We start from the raw sequence: 23,694 nt of genomic DNA, 5'->3' as shown, positions 1-23,694 counted from the left end.
GCATACTTTCATTATGCTAGCCATTTACTTATTTAAACCCCATAAAAAACACTTTTAACATGTATTGCCCCAAATTTTCATTTTGGATCAGTTACTTCATCTCTGTTGGAGAGATCAAGACTCATAAATAAATTGCATAATCTCACTTTAAAAAAAATTGCAATCTAAACTTTTAGTTATCTGATGTCTTGAGTAAACAATTCAGATAAACATTATTCACGCAAACTTTTCTCCATCATTTACTGGGTAGTTGTCTAGTCTCTCTGAGTCATCTTTTTCAGAGTCAAATGTTGAATTACTGTGACTGAAATTCTATAAGATTGCATAAATGTCAGTTATAAATCCTAAAAAACCAAACGACACTATGGCAAATTTAAGATCAATTTTTTATTTAAGTATACATATCATAGAAAAGCTTTATCTCATAAAAATATGCCCCATATTAAATAATTTTAAAGATACGTAATTACTTACATATAATGCTTTCAATCTAGTTTATTATCATGAATCCTTTGGTCCCCAAACCTGCCTATGTTTACGCTCCTACTGTTGGATGCAGAATACAACAGCCCCACAGGGAGGGGCAAGAAACAAGGATACTAGGCAGACCAGTCTCAATTATTGATGATGCTGAGAGGCCCTGCACTGTAAACATGTTATTCAAACGTAAATGAGAAAATAAGCTGTATGAGTGACCTTCATGAGGTTTTTCACATAAAGTGAAATATCATATCACTGAAGATTTAACTACTAACAAGCTAGGCCTAAGTTACTTAACTACTTCTGAGTCCTCTGAGGTAACATCAATATCCAGCTTCCAACTTCCACTCTTCAAAATATTTCTCCATTGTGCGTCTGGATCTCAAGGTGCCGACATTCACGGTAGGTATGATTTTCTGCGGCTTCAGCCATTGAACAAAACGTTTCATCTCTAGGTAGCTGCTGTGTTCACTATAAGGAATCCCTGCAACATGAAAGAGAGTGCCTACTAAAAATCAAACTAATAAAGAAAACTGCACAAGCCCAAAATGAAATAAAAGAGAAAAGGAAAGCAATCCAGAGTATTTTTGCCAAAAATTCCTTGGTGCTTTTTTTCTGATGACAAAAATTTGCTAGTATCTTTTTTTTTTTTTTTTTTTTGCGGTAGGTGGGCCTCTCACTGTTGTGGCCTCTCCCATTGCGGAGCACAGGCTCCGGACGCGCAGGCTCAGCAGCCAGGGCTCATGGGCCCAGCCGTTCCACGGCATGTGGGATTTTCCCGGAGCGGGGCACGAACCCGTGTCCCCTGCATCGGCAGGTGGACTCTCAACCACTGTGCCACCAGGGAAGCCCCCTGCTAGTATCTTTTACAAATAATAAATATTAAAATGATACAAAAACTTTTGAACATTAAAAAATTCTATTACTTTGCTATGTAGACAATAATATGCATTTCTATAGATTCTTATTTATAAGTAGGCTTTTCTTTTTAAACAATTCTTCCCTTTAAGCACTTTGCCCAGCTATTGATTTCAGGAAAATTCTGGAAGAAATATGAGTAAAATTTAAAGAGTAACAAGCAGAAGACTCTTGATTTCCACAGCAAGTAAGCAGATTCCATCCCCAAGCTTTGTACGCATAAAAAGGAAAAAAAAATTAAGTACTAAAAATCTCTTCATCTTCTTTACTGAAGATCAAATACCTCAGAGAAAGAGGGAGAAAGGGTCCTGTTTTGAGTAAAACTAGGATCCAAAAATGTTTCCATCAGCCATTATTGTAATAAGCCAATCTCTGAGGACAATGGTAAACATCCTCTAAAGATGAAAAAATTAAAGTCAAGTCTGTATCTCTTGCTGTCATCACATTTAATCCACTGTCTTCCTGTTCTTGGTGTCACAGCATCATTTAAACTTCCAGGACACAATGGCACTACCCACCCCTCCTTTCAAGTAGCTCTACAATCTCCCCTACATGTCACTGATCACACATATAGACTGATCTGTATTAGTCAATGTCTATTTACTACAGTAAATACATCAGTAGAGCATGATGAATGATTTGAACTTGTTAAATTATTAAATTTAATTATTTAAATTATTAAATGATTTAATTATTAAATTTAATTATTAAATTATTACATGATTTGAACTTGTTAAATTATTACTACAGTAAATACATCATGTAGAGCATGATGAATGATTTGAACTTGTTAAATTATTATTATTATTATTATTATTATTATTATTATTGTTTGAACTTGTTAAATTATTAAAGATTCTTTGGTGCCTCTTTTTCCTTGGATCTTAGTTTTACTGTTTTTAAAAAAATGTAAGGTAATTACAAACATTAAGAGTAAAAAAATTGAATAATCATACCATATATTGAAATGTTTCCTTTGGTCTGGGGAATAATATCTGCCATACTAGTTAACTTGTTAGAATGTGTCCATCCTGTAGGTCGAAAAGCCAAAATCTGATCATATTTCCCACCACACTTCTTCAAATGATTCTGTAAACCCTGTTAAATAAAAATAGGATATTTATTTAATGGTCAGTGAAGATGGGTTATATGGAATAAAACAGAATGATTAAAATGTTACATTGGCACAGTCACGGAGTTTTCACTCGGTGAACATTAAATTGGAAAACCTAGTGCACTCCCCCAAAAATAAAATCACCAAAAAAAAAATCTTTTCCCCTTTATTTATCTAAAGTTAAACAAGTTTAAGTACAGTCTGAGAAAAATAAGATGAGGCAACTTTAAAGATAAGTAATCATGTGTTTTAAAATTATAATTCAGATAGCTACCAAAAACAAACAAAACAAACACCTCTCCAAATCCTACAATTATTAGGATATTAGAGATACTGGCATCTAATACTATCCTTATGAGAGATACTGATATTAACACTGGTAAACATCAATCCAAACATATCCTCATACATATACACCAGTAGAGGACTGACAGATGGATAAAAAGATGGAAATAACTTTATAATGGCATTATACTCAACTCAGACATACATTTTAAGATGCATAGTATCTAGTGTTCCCTTTTCAAGTGTTTACTCCTTTTCACCCTTTATGCATGAACTAGAATAATTTCAAAACTTTTCACAGTGCCATGATCAGAAGTAATATGCTAATAAATCTTGAGGTCATCATTAGTGAGGTCGTCATTAGTGAGGACATTAGGTAAGATTCTCAGAAAATCAATGACAAAGGTTCAACCTTTGAAAGATAAGAGAAATCCAGATAAAGATAATAATGGCAAGAGGGATACAAAAAAACTCTAATACTTTTTGGGCTAAAGATTCAACCCAGAGTGTCAAAGGCTTAGTGTAAATTTATAATAAAATTTTAATTTTATTTAAAATAATAAAAAACCTAAAGTGTATATAGTGTCATCTTGGATTTCTAGAAGTCTTCTTTTTCTTCTTTAACCATACATACTTTACTGAATTTTTAAAAGATGCTGGTAGGAAGTTCTGAAGAAATGATAAAGATAAATTCACTCATCCATCTATTCATTCGTTCAATAAATATTTGTTCCAGTATTAACACCAGGTGCTGATGCCAGAGTGGTGAGTGAGACACAGCCTTCACCTTTTGGAAGCTTACAGCCTAAGGGGAAGACATCAATAAACACCACCTTCTAAGTCTTTTTTTTTTTTTTTTTAGTGGAAACAATCTGCCCTTTCCTAACTTTTTAAGACTCTCATCATCTATTATACCATCAGCACCTAGGAACTTACAGATTGATCTCTTCAGAAAGGACTCATTTTTTAGTATAAGTTTCTAGAAATGGAAATAGTTGAGGATTTACCCTCTTTTCTATTACTATCCAAGTGGATGAAGAGTGCTAATTTCTCTGAATCTCAGCATAGGGATATTACCTTTTTTAAAAGTACACCAATTTGGTAGAAGACAAACACATCATTTAAAAAAAATTTTTTTTTGATTACTATTTAAAGGTTGAACAGTTTATTATGTTTATCAGACATTAAGATTTCACTTGATGAATTAATAATAACCCTTTGATTTCTCTTTTGCATCAAATAATGATCTTTTATTAATTTGTATACCTACCATTAAACAGTCATATTTCTTACCAACTACTACCCACCCAAAAAAAGTTTAAGTTATAGCTATATAACTAAGTTTTCATTACCATATCCCTGGCTCTGCAAATTTTCAGATTTTTGTCTTACTTAGTCTAGGATCTATTGTAATACTATTTGCTTAATTACTAATCCCTCTCTCTTCCTGTCCTCACAAAGAAAAGGAAATAACAGGAAACAGGTTTAGAGCAATTAAACACGTAATATCATAAACTGAGAGTCCAGCTATCAATGCAGGTCATCAAACTTATCCATTCTTATTTGTCTCTGTAAAAACACTCGGGAGAACCCAATCAGAAGTAATTTCATGCTTTTCATGAGACAAATTAGAGTTACCATGAAAACATCATTAATCTGTGCCACAAACAAAAACATAGGATATTATCATATAAGCCAAACATACAGAGAAGACTGCTGACAGCCACTAGTCTTTCATTAACCACAACTGCAGAACTACTATCATGAGGAATTTTATTATCATTTAGTCAACATAAAGTCCCAGGTCTATGACTTGTCTCTCTGTTTACTGGTAACCAGTTTGTGATTAAAATGCATTCAGTAGATGCCCCTAAAGTTATTTTTTCAGTATGCAAATAATCATCTATAACATTATGGTTATAATGTTTTACCACATCCCATGAATCAGGTTTAAATCAGAGGTGATAGTAAACTATATACTTACGTATATGAACTTGGGATGTTGAACTAGGTAGCATGAATGGTTTTATTTATAGGGTTTCTAAGTCGTTCAAGCCTGCCTTAGAAACCCTGACAATTGTATCAGGTTTACATTTTCACAAAAAAGTCATTAGCTCTGATACAATAAAACTATTTTTGGCTGGTAAAAAAAATTGGTTTTAAGTACTAACTAAAATATAGTCTTATGGTAACTGTCAGCTTCTGCTCCATCTGTGTTCTGAAGATATGAAATTGTAAAAAATGTCAACAATATCTGGTCACTTTCATGGAGGAAGGGGAAGGGCTACTGAACAATACCAACAACCTATGACAAATAATGGAAATAATACAAGCAATGATTTCAGATATTCCTTTTTTTGTTTTTTGTCTTCAAAGCAGGTAACTGCCAGTTTTTTGGGTGTTTTCTAAGCATACAGTTCAGTGGTTGTTGGTATAGCCACAAAGTTGTATGACCATCACCACTATCTAATTCTAGAACATTTCATCACCCCTCCATAAAACACTGTACTCATTAGCAGTCACTCCCCATTCCCTCTCCCTCAAGCCCTGGAAACCACTAATCTACTTACTTCTTCAGATTTACCTATTCTGGATATTTCATATAAATGGAATCACACAATATGCGGCCTTTTGTGTCTGGCTTCTTTCACTTGGCATGTTCTCAATGCTCATTCATATAGTAGCATGTAGCAGTAATTCATTCCTTTTTACAGCTGAAGAATATTTCTATTTTATGTATATATAACATTTTGTTTATCCATCCATCATTTGATGGACATCTGAGTTGTTTCCAGTTTTTTGCTACTATGAATAATGCTGCTGTGAACATTTGTGTAGAAGTGGACATACGTTCTCAATTCTCCTAGGCATATACCTAGGACTGGAATTGCTGGTCATATAGTCACTCCATGTTTAACTTCGAAAGAAATTAACAAACTGCTTTCTAAAGCAGCAGCACCACTTAACAATCTCATTAGCAACGCATGAGGGTTCCAGTTTCTCCATGTCCTCACCAACAATTGGCACTGTCTGTCTTTCTTAGTATCGCTATCCTTGTGAGTGTAGAGTGCTATCTCACTGTGGTTTTGATTTGCAGTTCCCTGATGGCTAACAGTGTTGATCCTCTTTTTATGTGCTTCTTGGCCATTTGTATACCTTCTCATTCATTCCTTAGCCCTCTGCTGTCACTGGTTTTCTCCAACATCACTTCACTGAAACAGTTCTTGTGCAAGTCACTTTTTCCTTATATGACCTCTCCACAGCATATGGCACTTTTAAACACTATTCTTTTTTTTTTTTTTGCGGTACATGGGCCTCTCACTGTTGTGGCCTCTCCCGTTGCGGAGCACAGGCTCTGGACGCGCAGGCTCAGCGGCCATGGCTCACGGGCCCAGCCGCTCCACGGCATGTGGGATCTTCCCGCACCGGGGCACGAACCCGTGTCCCCTGCATCGGCAGGCGGACTCTCAACCACTGCGCCACCAGGGAAGCCCCAAATACTATTCTTGAAAAGGCCTAGTCCCTTCATTTCCATAATATTCTGACTTCCCCACCCCTTTTGTCCCCCTAAATGGATAATTTGTCCAAATGAAACTAAGTTAGCAGGAAATAAGACTGTATTGCGTGAAGTAATCTTTATAAAAATTATAAAAATATGCTATACCCTCCGCAGGATATCAGTGTTCATTTTATAATTAACCAACATCCTCATTAGCCTCCATGCAAACTGGATGCCTCTCAAATTTAACATATGTTTGCAAAACTGGCTTAAACACCAATGGACAACACAATGACCTGATTATCCTTGACATTTTTATGAATTATATACTCATGAAAATAGGCCATAAAATTTTTACCATGATCTCATGAAAAGAGTAGTTACACCAGTGAGAATTTCCTTACTCAAGGGATAGAACTAAAATACTAATTTTCTTTACACAATGTGTTATTATTTATAAGACAGATACAGTAATCAACACCTAAACTATTTCAAAAATCTCCATAAAAGTTATTTCATAAACATTATAGCAAAATTAAAAACATATTTTTTTGGTGTACATTATGTTCTGAATTACTTTTTTTTTTTTAAGAAGATGTTGGGGGGGGCCTCCCTGGTGGCGCAGTGGTTAAGAGTCCGCCTGCCGATGCAGGGGATACGGGTTCGTGCCCCGGTCTGGGAGGATCCCATATGCCGCGGAGCGGCTGGGCCCGTGAGCCATGGCCGCTGGGCCTGCGCATCCGGAGCCTGTGCTCCGCAACGGGAGAGGCCACAACAGTGAGAGGCCCGCATACCGCAAAAAGAAAAAAAAAAAAAAAAAAAAGAAAAAAAAAAAAAAAAGAAGATGTTGGGGGTAGGAGTTTATTAATTAATTAATTAATTTTTGCTGTGTTGGGTCTTTGTTTCTGTGCGAGGGCTTTCTCTAGTTGTGGCGAGCGGGGGCCCCTCTTCATTGCGGTGCACAGGCCTCTCACTATCGCGACCTCTCTTGTTGCGGAGCACAGGCTCCAGACACGCAGGCTCAGTAGTTGTGGCTCACGGGCCTAGTTGCTCCGTGGCATGTGGGATCCTCCGACCACAGCTCGAACCCGTGTCCCCTGCATTAGCAGGCAGATCCTCAACCACTGTGCCACCAGGGAAGCCCTGAATTACTTTTAATACATAGGTTTGATGTTATTCCATTGCAAGGTGTCAAAACGTTAGTAAATGGAATGAATCTTAGTATCTGAATAAATCTGACAAATGAGCCCCCATAAATCACAGGGAGGTCATGTCATATGTATCTTAATTTATATCTCAGAACTAGCACTAGAACTTTCTCTTTCACTTCTACTGTTTCATTTAATCCTCACAAGTATATTTTCAACGTATATCAATGTTATAGTGGCTTAAAATTATACAGAATAGACCTGAAGAAAAGTAAGAACTTCCTAGAATTTTCCACTCATTTCCCTACTCATCCAGGAAGAATGGAGAACAATCTCAAAACGTTTGAATGACCAGAGAGCTGCACACTTTTCTATTTTTGTTTCTTCCTTTGTGACAGTTCTCTAGTTCTTAAACTCCTGGTGGGCATATGAATCACTCTATACAGCTGCACACACATACAAACTTAAAATGTTTAAAATTCCACTTAAAAGATTTTCTAGGGCAAAGTTTACTTTGACTCCACTGTAACTGAATTCCTCTAAGTTAAATGCAAGTAAAATGGGATTCTAGTTTACAATCATCAGATTGCCTTTTCTAGTTCATCCTAAAAAGACATATCTCTTGAATACTTACCTTAAAATTAATTTGCATCATTGGGAGAAGGTGAACCAGTGAATTGCACATGTCTGTAGTGATGAGGGAATTAATTTCTGGTATATTGAAGCACTGTAATGTGTTATATTTTTCTTTGGACATGCCCACTTTTGAACCTAAAACATCAGCAATGGCTACAGGCAAAGGAAAAGTTTAAAAATAGTAAAATCACAGCTTATGAAAAAAATAAAATTACAAGTTAACTTTAAAATAAGAATTTACCAAATTAAAAGAAATTCAAAACATTCACACTTTTGCCATAATATCTCAAAAAGGCTGAACAGGTTTGTCAGTTAACTATGTGGAATAAATTGTGAGAAAGCCAAGAATTTATTTTTAAAGACCTAGTATTTAAAAATTGCATAAGATGTATGGAAAGAGTTAGAGGGAGGGAAAAAACAAAATTTGGAGGAGTTAAAACCTTAGCTTTATCATTTCACATCTTAATGTTTGACATTATGGGACCACAGTTAAGAAGAAATGGAAGTACTTTGCAAAATAGTACAATACTATGTAGACAAACTACAGTTACATATCCAAAAATCATTTAGGAACAAAAACTAAAACTGGTCTCTAAAATAATTAATTGGTGGCTATCATCAAAGAATGCAGTGAAAGACCTATGCACTAGTCATCTTTCAAAGTTTACTAAAATAGTAATGTAGCATGGACTTTTGCTCTATAAACATTTTGTAGATATAAAGGCTACCATAAACATACTTAACAAATGTTTCCATTAAGTTAAGCCTTTCAAAATTTAAATGAATCAAACTCTATCAAATTTTTCTTTCAACCTCAAAGGTAATATTGAACTGTTTCAGGAAATAAATATCAACTGAAAGAACAGAGCCTGAAAGGGCTTTAAGCAAAAAGAATCTGATCTTTGTAATACAGTAAATTAGCTACAGCTACCACCCACCTAGGAAGACTTTCTCTTTTCCAATAGAATAAGTGCCACAGACAACAAGAGCACGTGGGTTTAGAGTTACAGTCTCAAAGGCAGTGTTGATGGCAAACTGGATAACCTCTTGCTGAGACGGAAAAGAGTATTCTGGGCTGCAATATCTGTAATATGGAAACATGGTACTTATTAAAAGAACAACAAGAAAGTCATAGCATTAAGTTGGGTGCTATTTTAGAAAACAAGCTTTAGCAAAATTACATACAACAGCAGTATAGTACGTTAACACCACCGCAGTTATCTCACCAGTGCCTGTGGTTAAAATATTTGTTACCAGCTATTGATTATTTATGATGGAACTATACATTTCAATATACCTTTTTAATTATATTTCTTTTATAACCCTCAAATAAAGAAATTGCATTTTTTTCCTTCAAGAATATTTCTAGGTAGCTATTTTAGATATGAATTATAGGCCTGAATATCTTCTTTTTTTTAACCCCAATCCCTATCAAAGGAAATACGATTTATAGGGATTATCTTTTTGGACTAAAGAATTCTGATTTAGTAAAAAAAAAATATACATATATATATATAAATATAAAATAATAAATATAAAATATATATATATATAAATATATATATTTATTTATTTATTCTTGCAGTATGCGGGCCTCTCACTACTGTGGCCTCTCCTGCTGCGGAGCACAGACTCCGGACGCACAGGCTCAGCGGCCATAGCACACGGGCCCAGCCGCTCCGCGGCATGTGGGATCCTCCCGGACCAGGGCATGAACCCGTGTCCCCTGCATCGTCAGGTGGACTCTCAACCACTGTGCCACCAGGGAAGCCCAAAATATATATTTTTTTAAGATAATGAAAGTGAACATGAATTTAATGAAGTAGCATTAAATCAAACCGTTAATATTCATCTGTTTGTTATTTTCTTTTAGGAGATATAGAAATACATATAGTATTATGGGACTACAGCAGATCCAGTTGGGTCTACTTCAGTACAGTAACACCCAATGAAAAATTAACACTAAGACTACTAGTTATATATATTTGAGATGAAAATTAAGCACTTTTTCACTAAAGATCTCATAAAGTACACACATCAAAGAAATATTTTTCCAATTTTCAAAATTGTTTTTGCTGTTCAGCCATAAATCTTATTATTAAGAAAAGACTTAGTCCTTTCTCCTATAAATACTCACAAAGAAATCCAGAATTGTATGTAGAATAGAATTAAGTAACAAAAAAAGTTTAAAAAATTATTTTCTTAGTTCACCTAGTATTTAGGTGAATGGAAGAATTAACTATAGTATTAAAAAACTCGTTGTGGAAAGACCATCTCTTACTAAGATATGCCATCCAAACTCACTTCTTCTTGAAACAGGTTGAAATGGTTAACGTAATTTCTGACCAATTGATGAGGTATTTCAATATATAAAAGAAGATAATAGCTTATACCATTATGTAGCACTTAGGAATTCAAGGTTGCCACTTATAGATTACCTTTTGGAGAAAGGAACAAAGTAAGTTTGAATATTCAGACAGAATCTCATTCTCTGTTTTGTTCTTCACAATCATGCTTAATAGTTACACAGACACTTTGAAAGGATAACTTTAAAGGGCGTTTTCCTAAAGTTTGCTCCCAAATTTTTCATCCTTGTTTCAGTAACAAGCTTTTTACATAAACCATATTTTCAAAAGGATATTACATAAAAATTGAGCTGGAGTCAGTTAAGCCATGCAATCCAAAATTTGTTCTTAAGTATATATTTTTTCAAACAGCATCCACCTGATAAATACTTAAAATGATAATTGACAGTAAGCCATCATTTTGATTACCTAAGCAAAAGTTCAAATTATTCATAACATGCAGGGCAAATGCTGTTGGTGGAAAAAAGAAGTACACAAAGTTTCTCTTACGTTGTATCTAAGTAAAGCGTGTGGACTTTCTGGCCTGCAAGAAGAGAACGTTCCATGGTGGGATCTGCTCTGAAGTCTCCGGTGTGTAGTATGACATAACCATTAGGAAGATAAAAAAGGATCATGACAGCACCTGGACAGCTGAACACAAACATTGAAAAAGGAATATTCTTAACACAGGCAAAGCATCTAAAGAAAGAGTGTTCATTTCAATATCAACAAGTTAATATACTTTATTAGCTGACCACAATGACATAGCATTGTACTACAAAGGTATGTAGCATTTTAACTTAAGGAAATTTATGTCACACACAGAAAAAATGGTGTGCAGGAAAGGGTTAATTCAGCAGGCCAGTGTTGTGCAAACTCCACAGGTCCCCAAGAAAGGCCTGTCCTTAGGAATAGTCATTGACTGGCCCTTGGGAGATAAGTTTAGAGTCCTTGAAATATTCTGCCTGCTAAGAGTGTTTTGTATGCCTGACACATTGGGCCATGTGTTACTAGTTTGATAAGATAGTTTATGTTAACAGTGTGATCTATGGTGAATATCTGTCTTTGCTCTAGGGGACTGGCGTCTGAGTAGCCCAGGTCAATCAGCATGGGTGTTGCATGTGTACATGATTGATCCTCAATAAAAATCCTGGATACCAAGGCTCAGCTGAGCTTCCCTGGTTGGCCACACCTCCTATGTGTTGTTACACACTGTCGATGGGAGAATTAAGCACATCTGTGCCACTCCACTAGAAGAGGAAACCTTGAAACTTGCACCTAGTTTCTCCTGGATTTGCCTCCATTTGCCTTTTTCCCTTTGCTGACTTTAATCTGTATCCATTCACTGTGATAAGCCGTAACCACAAATAAAACAGCTTTTCTGTGTCCTGTGAGTCCATCTGATGAACCATTGAGCCTCAAGGTGGTCTTGGGGACCCCTGACACAATGGGGTTTGGAAATTACTGCCGAAACACAGAGAATTTTCATTTTAAATTCTAGGAAAACACAGGAAATAATTACAATTGTTATTAAAAACTTCCCCTTATCTCCCTGACGCCAAAATTCAGGCCCTGACCACTTCACTAGAGATTTTCCACTTAGGGAAGAAATAATAATAATTACCACATGACACCTTTTAGAAAATAGAGGAAGGAATATTTCATGAGACCAGTATTACTCTGATATCAAAATAAGACAAAAGCGTAGTTAAAAAAACCCTATAGACGAATATACTTTTTAAAACAGACACAAAATTTCTTAACAAAATATTAGCATATCAAATCCAGCTATATATTTTTAAAAAGGGTAATACATGAAGACCAAGTGGGGTTTATCTCAGTAATGCAAGGCTGGTTTAAGTCCATCTTTGTCATTTACCACATTAACATTATAGAGGACAAAAGTTGTTTTATCACCTCAACAGATGCCAAAGAAACATTTGACAAAATTCAACACCCATTCATGATTACAAACTCCCAGCAGAATAGGAATAGAAGGGACTTTCCTCAACCTGACAAAAGGCATCTATGAAAAACCTATTGCTAACATCATACTCAATGGAGAAAGACTGAAAGCATTCCCCTTAAGATCAAGAACATGGCAATATGTCTGCTCACATCACTCCTACTCAACACTGTATTGAAGGCATAATCCCGTACAATAAATAAGAGAAAAAATATCATTCTAAATGGAAAGAAAGAAGTAAAACGAAAGCATCTTTATTTGTGGATGACATATGTAGAAAATTTTCAAGAATCTACAAAAAACCTACAACAACTAATGAGCAAGCTTAGCAAGGTCTCAGGATACAAGATCAATAAACAAAAATCAGTTTTCCAACAAGAAGTGAATGGAAAAAATAATTGTATTGTGTCCATACAATAGATAGTACGCAGTAAGTAAAAGGAATACACAACAGCATGAATGAATCTCAAAAACATGAGGAGTGACAGAAGCCAGATACAAAACAGAAGATATTATATGATTTCATTTAGATGAATCCCTAGTAAAGACAAATCTAATCCATAGTCATAGAAAACAAATCAATGGTTGCCTGGGTAGGAGTTGGGGTTGGGGATTGACTGGGAAGGAGCACAAGGAAAACTTGTGGTGGGGAATATTTTCCATATTTTTACTGTGGTGGGAATTACATGGGTGTTTACTTTTGTCAAAATTCAGCAAAGATTTAAAATGGGTCCATTTTATTTATGTAAATTGTACCTCAATAAAGTTGACCAAAAAAAAAAAATCAGAACCTGAGTTATCATAATTGGTGATTAAAAAAATAAACAGCAGTAAAGTTAGCAGACAAAAACTTATAGGCAACCTGAAAAAATAACAAGCCTGGATTTTAGGAAACCTAGGTTTAGTCTTAATTTTAATTCTCTAGGCATCTATGATCTCTAAGGTACATAAGGCTAACATTCTATGGAAATTATAAAGATGCATAGCTGACTGACAGTTACATTTTGGCAATGTGAATCCTGACAGTACTTTACATTTAAAAAAATGAGGGAAAAAGAAAAACAATTTCCAAGAAAAAAATCTTCCAAGACTTTAGTATCAAAAACCTAAAGGAGGGCTCCCCTGGTGGCACAGTGGTTGAGAGTCCACCTGCCGATGCAGGGGACACGGGTTTGTGCCCCGGTCCGGGAAGATCCCACATGCTGCGGAGCGGCTGGGCCCGTGAGCCATGGCCGCTGAGCCTGTGCGTCCGGAGCCTGTGCTCCGCAGCGGGAGAGGCCACAGCAGTGAGAGGCCCGCGTACCGCAAAAAATAAAAAAAAAATTAAAAACCCTAAAGGATTTCTTCAAGGAAAAAAAAAACAACCCTCTAGAATCTGAATGGAGTACCAGCTGTTAATTTGTACCAGCTGTTAATATATATAAGTGATATTAAAGAAAATGGCAAAAGGTTTTCTCTTAAAGAACAGCAGCAATATGTTAAAAGATTTTTAAAAAAAATAAGATGGAGTCTCATGTAAAGCATAGTAATTTAAACTGCATTAAAAAATGGGTTAGAGAACACTTAGAGAATCTCTCTACATTTAATCTTTGATCCTGTAATTGCGTACATTTTTTTTCAAAAGGAGAAACACACTTTACTTAAGTGTTTCTTATCTTACTTAAATAAGACATTTATGAAATAGCAAGCATAATAGTTCCAATAAAAAGTTCTTAAATAACCATGCAATGTGTTTTCCTTTTGAATATTTAAAAATAGGGTATTACTGGGCTTCCCGGGTGGTGCAGTGGTTGAGAGTCCGCCTGTCGATGCAGGGGACACGGGTTCGTGCCCTGGTCCGGGGAGATCCCACATGCCGCGGAGCGGCTGGGCCCGTGAGCCATCGCCGCTGAGCCTGCGCGTCTGGAGCCTGTGCTCCGCAACGGGAGAGGTCACAACAGTGAGAGGCCCGCGTACCGCAAAAAAAAAAAAAAAAAATAGGGTATTACTAAGGTAACTTTAATACTTACTGATTGGCATCTAGCAAAACAACCTTGACACCATTCACTATACATTCAGTGTCTGTTGGCAATGGATGGACATATTGTTCTTGCACATGAAGTTTGCTCTTCAACAAATTGCCAGTTATCTGCAAAACAGGATGTGCTTATTGCTGATACATTAAAACATTAAATATGTCTTTTATTTCATATCTAGTTTAGAACACAAACATCTTAATAACCTCCTGGTTCTCCCACTTATACTCATGTAAACCCTCCAGAATGCCAGGCAGAACTTTCTAAAATGACTGTGTCACAACTCTGCTTAAACACTGTCACTGATTCTCCCTCACCTGTAAAAAGTCCATTATCCCCATCATGTCATACAAAACCCTTCATGATCTGGCCCCTACCCATTTCTGTGGATTTAGCTCCTGTTATTCCCTATCTTGTCTTTAGTGATTCTGAATTATCTGAAGTTCCTGGAATGGGCATACTTCTTAGGTGTCTGTGCCTTTACACAAATTCTTCTCTACCTGGAAGGCTCTCTCCTCTTTCCTCTGCCTTGCTCTGAAATGAGACAGACCTGCGTTCAAATTCTGGCTCTGCCATTACTAGCTCTGTGACTTGGGGCATGGCACTTAACCTCTCCAAGCCTCAGTTGCTTCATTAATAAAAAGAAGATAATTCAAGAATGCTTGAGGATAAAATCAAATTCTAGCCAAAGCCCTTAGTAGTACACATTAAAATGCTCACCTTTTAATAATTATTTCAAGGTATCTCTTGCACCGTGAAACTTTTTCTAACCTTAGCCTAGGACACAGTAAAGCCCTGCTTCTCCCTACTTTTAGGCATTCTGTTCACTTTTCTATTACAGTACAGATCCCATTGCGGTACTACTTGTGAATGTGTAGCCTGAAAGCTCCTTGAAGTTAGGTATTTTGCCTTGAGTATCTTTTTAGGCATTCAGTAAATATTTATTGAATGAAACATACATGTTTCAGTACATCATGAGGTATCAATATTTATTGTTTCCACATAATAAAGCATAATTTAAAAAACCTATTGTAACTATTGACAATAACTCATTTAATTTTAGAATCTCAATGTGGAGTCTGTTTTTTCATATATTTTCTAGAAGAATGATAGATCTTACAATCTTTTTTTTTTTTTTTTCTTTTTGCGGTATGCGGGCCTCTCACTGTCGTGGCCTCTCCCGTTGCGGAGCACAGGCTCCGGACGCGCAGGCCCAGCGGCCATGGCTCACGGGCCCAGCCGCTCCGCGGCATATGGGATCCTCCCAGATCGGGGCACGAACCCGTATCCCCTGCATCGGCAGGCGGACTCTCAACCACTGCGCCACCAGGGAGGCCCTAGATCTTACAATCTTAATTACCTTTTTTTTAACCAGACTGGTTAGAAATTTGCTGCATTCTACAAATTCAGGATTTAGAATACTAAAACTTACCTCACTACAATAAACAGGAAACGTGAAGTTTTTAGACAATCCAGCATAATGATCAGAATGAAAATGTGTGAGAAAATAGGCCGTGCAACCTTCAACCAATCCATACTGAAAGGCATCGACTGTAAAGCCAGTTCCTACAATGAAAACACCAACACAGCTGCTTGAGCAATAGCTAACTAAGTAAAAGCAGTCCAATTTGCTTATATAGCAAACCCTCTGACACTTTACATCTCATTTCCAACTTAACTTTACATTTTAATTTAAAAATCTACATCACATAAATTCAGCAAAAGGTGATATTAGAGATGAAAATGAGTCTTATAAGTTTCCATTAAGTATCCCAGTATAGGCTTTTTAATGAATAACTGTACCAAAAAAATTAAAAATACTAAGCTACAAATGAGTTACTTTTTTGTTTTGCTGAATGTTTTCACAATACTTACTGGGCACCTAAAATCCTTTACTTCTGCAAAACAGCAGAAGGAGAATGCTAACTTTCTTTTAAAACATGAATTCTCAATGGGGGTGATATTGGTATGCTTCTAAGGGGCAAAAATGGTTGATGACCCAAATAATCTAATGGCCCTCCAAAGGGCCACAGTACAATAACAGATAAACAGGGTATCTGTAGTATTTGAATTTCATTGTGGGAGGTGGGGAGGAGGAAGGGAAACAAACAAACAAACAAACAAAAAGCCTAAAAAGGCTCCCTAGAGGAGCAATAATGAAAAAAAAAAAAGATTGAGCGGTTCTGAAATTTGTTCATGAGAGAAAAACAAGTGCGCTGACTGTGATACGCAGGTAAATAAACATACCTCCACAATTCTACAGAGGCCTAGCCACACATGGCCCACTAATTCTGGGCTCACTTAAAATACAGAAAATTAATCAAAATAATTATTAAAAACAGAACTGGTACTAAGATGTACATAAATGCTTTTCTTTACATAAATATTTTGAACAAATTATATTGAATAGATTTAGAATATCAAAAAAGCATATTAAAAAATTTTTCTGAAACCAAGTATATTTGGGCAGTTTTATATTCTTTTCAGAAGAAGGGTACCTGTTTTCTTCAATAATAAAATTCATTTTACGACACATTTTTCTACTAACTCATCTATGAAGACATGAGAAATTATAAGAACATGAAAAGACTGAGAAACTAAGTTATGATATGGTTTAAAAATGTTTAGCATTTATTATGACCTGTATAACCTGTGACATTTTCCTTCTTTGAAGCTATTTAGTACTTGCATTTTTCTTAAGTGCTTAGAGACTGTTATTATGGTTACTTACAGAGAGCCTTTCCTCCTTCTGTATTAAGCTGATCTATATGAATCTTTGTCAGATCTGTAATATCTATCTAAATAGTATAGTACCTTATATATAGAATATGTTTAATAAAAGTTTGCTGAACTGAATGGAGTAAAAAAGATTAAATAGGAAAAAAAAGTCTGTTACAGGTCAATGAGGTATAAAAAGTAAACACACACAGATTGTTTTACACACACATAACATGGGCAATGAACATGTAATTCAAAAAAGTTACATCTTCGTAGATATAGTAAGCCTTGATATTTCAACTTACCAGGTATTTTCTTATAGAATGGACATGTCCTTTTCCTTAATTCTCCTGCATTCGATGACTCTGGGATTTTCGTGTTCCCTCTCTGCAGCCTGCCATGAGCTGGTTTTACGAAGACTCTGTCTTTACTTAACTTGACTGTTCCAGGCTCTGTCTTGTTACGGTGACCTGAACTCTTCTGATGTACTCCTTCCTGCAATGAATCTGACTTTTTAAGTCTCTTTCTTTGATGCTGTGACCTCTTACGAGAAAGTTCCACAGAGGGCTGACTCTCACTTAAATTATTTGCCTCTAATTCTAAATCACTTAAAGATTTTTCTGCTTTCCTCTTGCACTGCCGGGACCTCTTTTCATCAGGACTTACAACTGTATTTAAGTTCATCCCTTCTAAGGCATTTTCCACCAGCAATTTCTCTTCTTTTCTTTTGGGTGGTAGTCCAAAATACACACCTATATCCATTTGCTTCATTACCTTAGTAGAAGGTTGTGATGCATTACACTTAGGGCCAGATGGCAATATTTTCAAAGACTTAGCAGCAGCAGGTGTACTAGAAAATAACGCTGTATTTAAAGCTGTAACTTTACTGTCTAGCATACCATCTAATGCCTTTCTGCAGAAACATGCTGAGTTCGTATTGTGCTTAGCATTGAAATTCTTACTTGATAATTCTCTAGTTTTACTTTGGGTTGGTTGGAAAGAATGACACCCTCCTCCCTGGCTTTCAAAAGGTTTTGACATTTTATTCTTAAGTAACGGAAGAGAAATTTGATTGTAAACAGCTGATTCTCCAATTACCTGTTTCTCTTTATTTGATTGAGATGAGTGAAATTCTGGCTCATCAGGTTTTGCTTTAGTGGCTTGGTAACTAGGAGAAGTAAACCTCTCTGCTAATGCAGGTGGAAACAATATAAAATCATCATCAGTATATGCTGGATCATCACGTAAAATAATACTCTTATTTTGGAAAGTAAGTTGAGACGAATCATTTAGAGTGTTGCATTTATACAGTTCTTCATCGTATTTATCCTGAGTTAAGAAGCTATCCACTTCGGGGCAGCTCTCCTCCTGGTCCTTCAGTAAAGGGTCATGGAGTTTTTTAGACAAAGTGGAGCTATTTTCATCTCCTTCTAAGCTGCCATCTTTAGAGCTTTCTGTAAAAAATAGTTCCTGTTGTGAATCATCCAGCTTTTCATCTGTATCATAAGTTTCTTCATCACTTTGAAGTGGAGAATAGGAGATTTCACAGTTGCTAAAGTCATTTTCTGGCAATGTCAAATTTATGTGCTCTGGGCTGTTTTGACTGTCTAATTCTTCAGCAAGAGGCAAACCAAATCCTACCAGTTTGTCATTATTAACAAGTTCTGTAAATTGTGGGACTTGTTGGGAAGTTTGGATATTTGTCAAAGAGGAAACCTTTTTATCAGTTTCAGTTGGAGACTGAGATTTTCTTAGACATTGGGTCACTAACAAGGGATCAGTTGAAACATTTTTTTTTAAGTTATCTGTTTGTTTCTGATATGGAGACCATCTTTCCTTAAGGCTACAAAGAAAGCCTGAATGAGTCTCACTGAAACTCCCACCTGACTCATGGGATGGATTGCTGAAAGGACTATTACTAGCCCTGCTTTGCGCTAGCAGGAGATGAGTGTATCTCTTGTAATGAGAAGGAATTGTTGAGGAACACTGAAGAGCATCAGGACACTCTGAAAATTTTAATAAAGAAAAAAGTATTACCAGATCAAAGCACAGACTAAGCTTTGACAGTATTAGCACTATAAATTAACATGTAAGTGGAAAGTCATCAGTCCAACTTTGAGGCCTTAGGACAATAGCTATCTTTATATAAACAAAAAATCAGCACACAATAACAGTAATCCAGTATGGTTTTGCAAGGTGCTAGTTATTATTTTTAAATCAATATATTCTTTTAAATTTCTTGTCAAATACTCTTCCCCCCCAAAAAATTTAAGACTAACACCTTTTTCTCCCCACTAAAAACTTTCACAAATATGAGCTCCTCCAAAATGCATGTCATGCTTGCACTAGGTATTTCTTAAACAGGTGCTACAAATTGATCCCATCAGTTTCACTACATCACTATTGCTCAAGCAATAAAGAGTAGAGAAGGCTGGTATGTCTCTCACAGACTAAAGTTCTACCTCAATTTTTATCTTATCAGGCAACACATATGTATGAGAGTTGCAGTACCAAATTAGGTTCCATTATTTAATATTCACACTGTATATGAAACAGTAATAGCAATCTTAATTAGAGCTGTTCATACCCTAAACATTTTAAGTTCTGTTCTAAGATTTGACATTCAATTTGATAAACTGGTTAATAATAAGGCTTTAATAATCTGGAAACTATTCCCTGTCAGACCATTATGACTGAGAAACAGTCTGTAATGCATCTTGGCATACCCCACCCCCTGTATGTTCATTTTCAGGCCTGTCAAAAAATGATCCCCCCCCAAAAAAAAGATGTCACGTTAAACTGGAGACTTCATTGCTTAAAAATTAACTTAAAACCACCTCATAAAAGTATATGTTATAGAATAAAATTCAATTCAAGAAGAATCCACCTGAGATTATCCATTCAAAGGAGTTTAATCAGTGAAAAAACCAAGAGAAAAACTCTTTGAGGTGGCTTCATCTATAAGATATTTCACTCTGAGTGCTCACCATGGGATTCCAACTGCCATTTCTGACTTTCAAGCCACTGAAAAACAAATTACTAGCATTTGATGAGGCTTTCTCTGTTGTATAAGGCTAGTGCCAAATTTTTTAAGTTATTTTGCATCTTCATGCAGTACTTTAAAATGAGAACTAGAAGTTAATAATAAAACGTCTTCTGAATCATAGTTAACACGAAAGCCATACTCAATATTATTTTTATTTTACTGAATTTTGATTCTTTGAGATTTAAAAATTTATGTATGGTATATATAACTTTTAAATAATCAAATCATCAATAACAACCCATTCTCCATATACTACAACTAGGATTTTCTACATATTAAACATGATATTTATTATATAGTTTAAATGATAACAGGAACATAGTGTTACTTCAGTTCTCATTTGGCACAATTTTATTTATTAGAATCTTAATAACCAAACACTCCTTCCTAGTTCTTATTTCTGTCCATTAGCATGATGACCCCAACACAGCCGTATTTAGAAGGCTGGACTACATTCATGATTCTCTAAAAGTCTGTTTCATAAAAGATAACAAAATGGGCAAGTTGTTTAGCTTTTAAGAACCCTCATCTGTCAGATGTCAATACCACCTACCTTATGCAGGTGAAAATATCTACCATAATATGTGCTCAATTAACATTTATGAAAAATCACAGATTTTTAGGGACTCTTATGAAATAGTAAAATGCATTTAAACTGTTTTCAAGTTTGCAACATTCTTTACAATTATACTATTGACTGTTATCTTTTTACCCTTCACCAGAAGCGTAACAATGCATTACCTTGTTTCCTTCTACGGTTAAGTCATTTATACTTTGAGTATCTCATCTCATTTTTGGTTTACTGCTTACCTGGCTTGTTTCACTGGACTGATATGTCTGGCCTAATGCAGGTCTTTTTGACTAGAGTTCACTATCTTTTTTGGAATCTTACCTGTTTCGGAGACTGGTATGGAATCCAAACACTCAAAAACATGCCATCGAGGTGTTTGACCTAGCAAGGAGGAAAAAGGCATCTGGCAGTTTGGACAGTACCCATCATAAACTGGTCGTATCTTCGGAGACACGTGTTTGTTTTTGTGAGTCCTACAGTGCTTTCCTGGAGTGGCCTCCCTGTCTTGGCACTGCTGAATACCATCTCCACAACTAGAGTTCTGACTGGAAGCGCCAGAAGTCTGACTTTCTGTTTCTCCAAGGCACGTTTCGGGGGCCTTAACCTTCTTTCTACCTTCTACAGTCCTTTTTTTATTTCTGTTTCGTTTTGACTGGTATTGTTCATCTGTTGCTTTCTCAACAGATTTTGGAATATTCTCAGAGCAATTATTTGGATGTACTGGTTTGGGTTTTCTTTTGGATTTGTATTCCCAGATGTCTTGTTCCAGAAAAGCATCCTCTAACATGGCAAAATGTTTTTGATCATTAAAGAAGCACTAATCTTAAGTAAATTGAGGGTCTATGTCGTGTTACAAAATTTTTAAATGGAATTATTTTGCTCAGAAAAAAAAGTAACAAAAAACCCACCAACTTGATGGGAATCTAAAGCTCTGATAATGAATATATTGGCAAACTACAAACCTTATACATGAGAACACTTGCTGTTTCATTTATAGCACAATCAAATTAACATCTGAGTTTTCCATTGTGTGTATTTTGTTCAGGTATCTTGGTTTTTCCCAGGACTTGATTCATAAAAGTAGTATCAGTAATACTTTGAACACTAAACCCCAATGGGAAGTATAGGTTTAACAGTTCAATCTTAGAAGGAGTTTTGTAAAATTGTTATAAAGCTCCTGTCAGCTCTCTTTCAACTGGACAATTGTCCAAATAACTCACAAATCCAACCACAGTCCCTGGGCAACTGGCTCAGCAGGTGTTCCAAACACTTAATGGCTACTTCAGTTTGTGAGTAACACTAGTCACACCATAATCGAATGTGTGTGATTGGCAAAAAAAAAAAAAAAAAAACCCCAAAACGCGCCCTTATCCGTGACTGGTGAATATTCGACAACTTCAGTTTCCTGGGTCAATCCAGTATCTTCCTCCAGCGGCAATGAACAAACACTGCACAATGAACAAACAAAATTCAAGTCCGTGAAGTTGTGCTTACACTGAGGCCACCCACACTCCTAACTCCAGACCCCAGAGGTGGTCTGCCTGAAGGCGATCAGCTCTCTCTCCAGCTGCCTCAAAACCAAGCTTCACCTGCCTGATGCCTCCCACCGGCTCGACCGCCTCTTTGGGCATTAGAGGCTGCAAGGCCAGCGGAGTGGGCCCTCACCCCCTCCAGGGAAGGGAGCGAGGGAGCTGCCAGCACAGCTCGCTCCACAAAAGCCACCAGTGCTCTCCACTTCTGAAGACAGAGGCCGGGCCCTCAGGGATCCCCGCGGCCGCCCACCTGCCACCCTCGCCCCTCGGGAGTAGCTCCAGCTGCGTCCGCTCCCGTCGTGCCCCCTCCCCCTGCTTGGCTGACAATCTATTCGCACCTGCACTTTCAGCACTGCAGGGTAACAAAATGCTGCGTTTGCGTATAAGCCAAGGCCATTGGCTAGTCACTCCCAACTTTAAAAAGCCTACTTCTTTACCTTTCGTGCCGTGGCGGGAACAGCTTCACGTTCCCAATGCTGTGTCGAATCGGCTGATCCTGGTCTAAACGTGAGACTTTAAAAAGAAAAAAAGTTAGGGTCCTTTTAAATCCTACGGATTTATTTTTGTTTTGTTTTAGTTCTAAAACTTGCTAATTTTCAAAGTGAAGGGTGGGGAATTGTTCTCTTGGAGCTTCTAGAACGCTGGCCCAGAAGCCTTTTCCATGTTGAATCTGGCGCTCTGAATGTCCAGGCTCAGCGGCGGCGAGAAGATTTAGAGGGGCGGGGTAGGTTGGGACAGTAGTTTAAGTACGTGCCTGGGAATTGCGTCAATTTGTACTTTAGCATTTGAAAAAAGTGCTGTGAGCGTGGAGTGGGGCTGGTGGAGAGTGAGGCGAATGTGCGGTTTTGAAACCAAAGGACCGTAAGTCCCTCTCCCTCCAAACGAGACCGTCCCGCGGGCTCTGCGGCCGCCTCTGGACTGTCCGGAGAGAACATGGCGGCGCCCGGAGCCCGGAGCTGCAGCCTCTCGGGCCTGCTCCCGGCTCAGACCTCGCTGGAGTACGCTCTGCTCGACGCCGTCACCCAGGAGGAGAAGGACAGCCTGGTCTACCAGTATCTGCAGAAGGTGGACGGCTGGGAGCAGGACTTGTCAGTGCCCGAGTTTCCGGAAGGTGAGGGGCTGGCTTCGGGGTGGGGACCCCTCCCGGAACCTCCCCTTCCTCGGGGACGGCGCCCTCCCCTGAAGCGGTGGGCGAGGCGTGGTTCTGCCGCCGCGCCGGGCAGAGGCGCTTCGCCCAGCCGAGCCTCTGTCCCCAGGCGGCGGCGGCGGCGGCGGACCGGGGATTTGTGGAGGGTGGGCCGATGCATCTTTGTCTCTGTTTCCTCCCTATCTGCCTGGGCCGTGTGTTAACTCAATAGACTTTCCCTGACTGTTTCGTGGCCCCTGTTGGCAGTGATTCCAGTGTCCACGCCCATTCAGTC

The 23,694-nt window shown here is 37.3% G+C and overlaps 2 protein-coding genes across 2 annotated transcripts in view; one reads left to right on the top strand and one right to left on the bottom strand.

The window, feature by feature from the left end:
* Positions 1-415: 415 nt before the first annotated feature.
* DCLRE1A (DNA cross-link repair 1A) lies at positions 416-23,384 on the bottom strand. Its single transcript, XM_060099235.1, has 10 exons — positions 22,711-23,384; positions 21,063-22,189; positions 17,430-19,130; positions 15,839-15,972; positions 14,401-14,519; positions 10,936-11,076; positions 9,019-9,164; positions 8,079-8,233; positions 2,355-2,496; positions 416-964 (listed from the first exon to the last, which is right to left on the bottom strand). The coding sequence occupies exons 2-10, from the start codon at positions 21,526-21,528 to the stop codon at positions 804-806; spliced, it is 3,165 nt and encodes a 1,054-aa protein (XP_059955218.1). The 5' UTR covers positions 21,529-22,189; positions 22,711-23,384; the 3' UTR covers positions 416-803.
* NHLRC2 (NHL repeat containing 2) overlaps positions 22,984-23,694 on the top strand; it is a 58,581-nt gene continuing 57,870 nt past the window's right edge. Inside the window, exon 1 of the mRNA XM_060099249.1 lies at positions 22,984-23,384. Within this exon, the coding sequence (XP_059955232.1) occupies positions 23,207-23,384 (178 nt within the window). The 5' untranslated portion in view covers positions 22,984-23,206. The remainder of the gene's footprint in view (positions 23,385-23,694) is intronic.

The sequence above is a fragment of the Mesoplodon densirostris genome, chromosome 1 (assembly GCF_025265405.1).
Source record: "Mesoplodon densirostris isolate mMesDen1 chromosome 1, mMesDen1 primary haplotype, whole genome shotgun sequence".
In the NCBI taxonomy this organism is placed as follows: domain Eukaryota; kingdom Metazoa; phylum Chordata; class Mammalia; order Artiodactyla; family Ziphiidae; genus Mesoplodon; species Mesoplodon densirostris.
This window is presented reverse-complemented; position numbering and strand designations above follow the sequence as displayed.

Coding starts and splice junctions, on each gene's coding strand:
- DCLRE1A (XM_060099235.1), bottom strand. CDS start 21,528: ATGTTAGAGGATGCTTTTCTGGAACAAGACATCTGGGAATACAAATCC. Junction 19,131..21,062: donor CATACCAGTCTCCGAAACAG/GTAAGATTCCAA, acceptor TAAAATTTTCAG/AGTGTCCTGATGCTCTTCAG. Junction 9,165..10,935: donor ACGCTTTACTTAGATACAAC/GTAAGAGAAACT, acceptor TCCATATTACAG/ATATTGCAGCCCAGAATACT.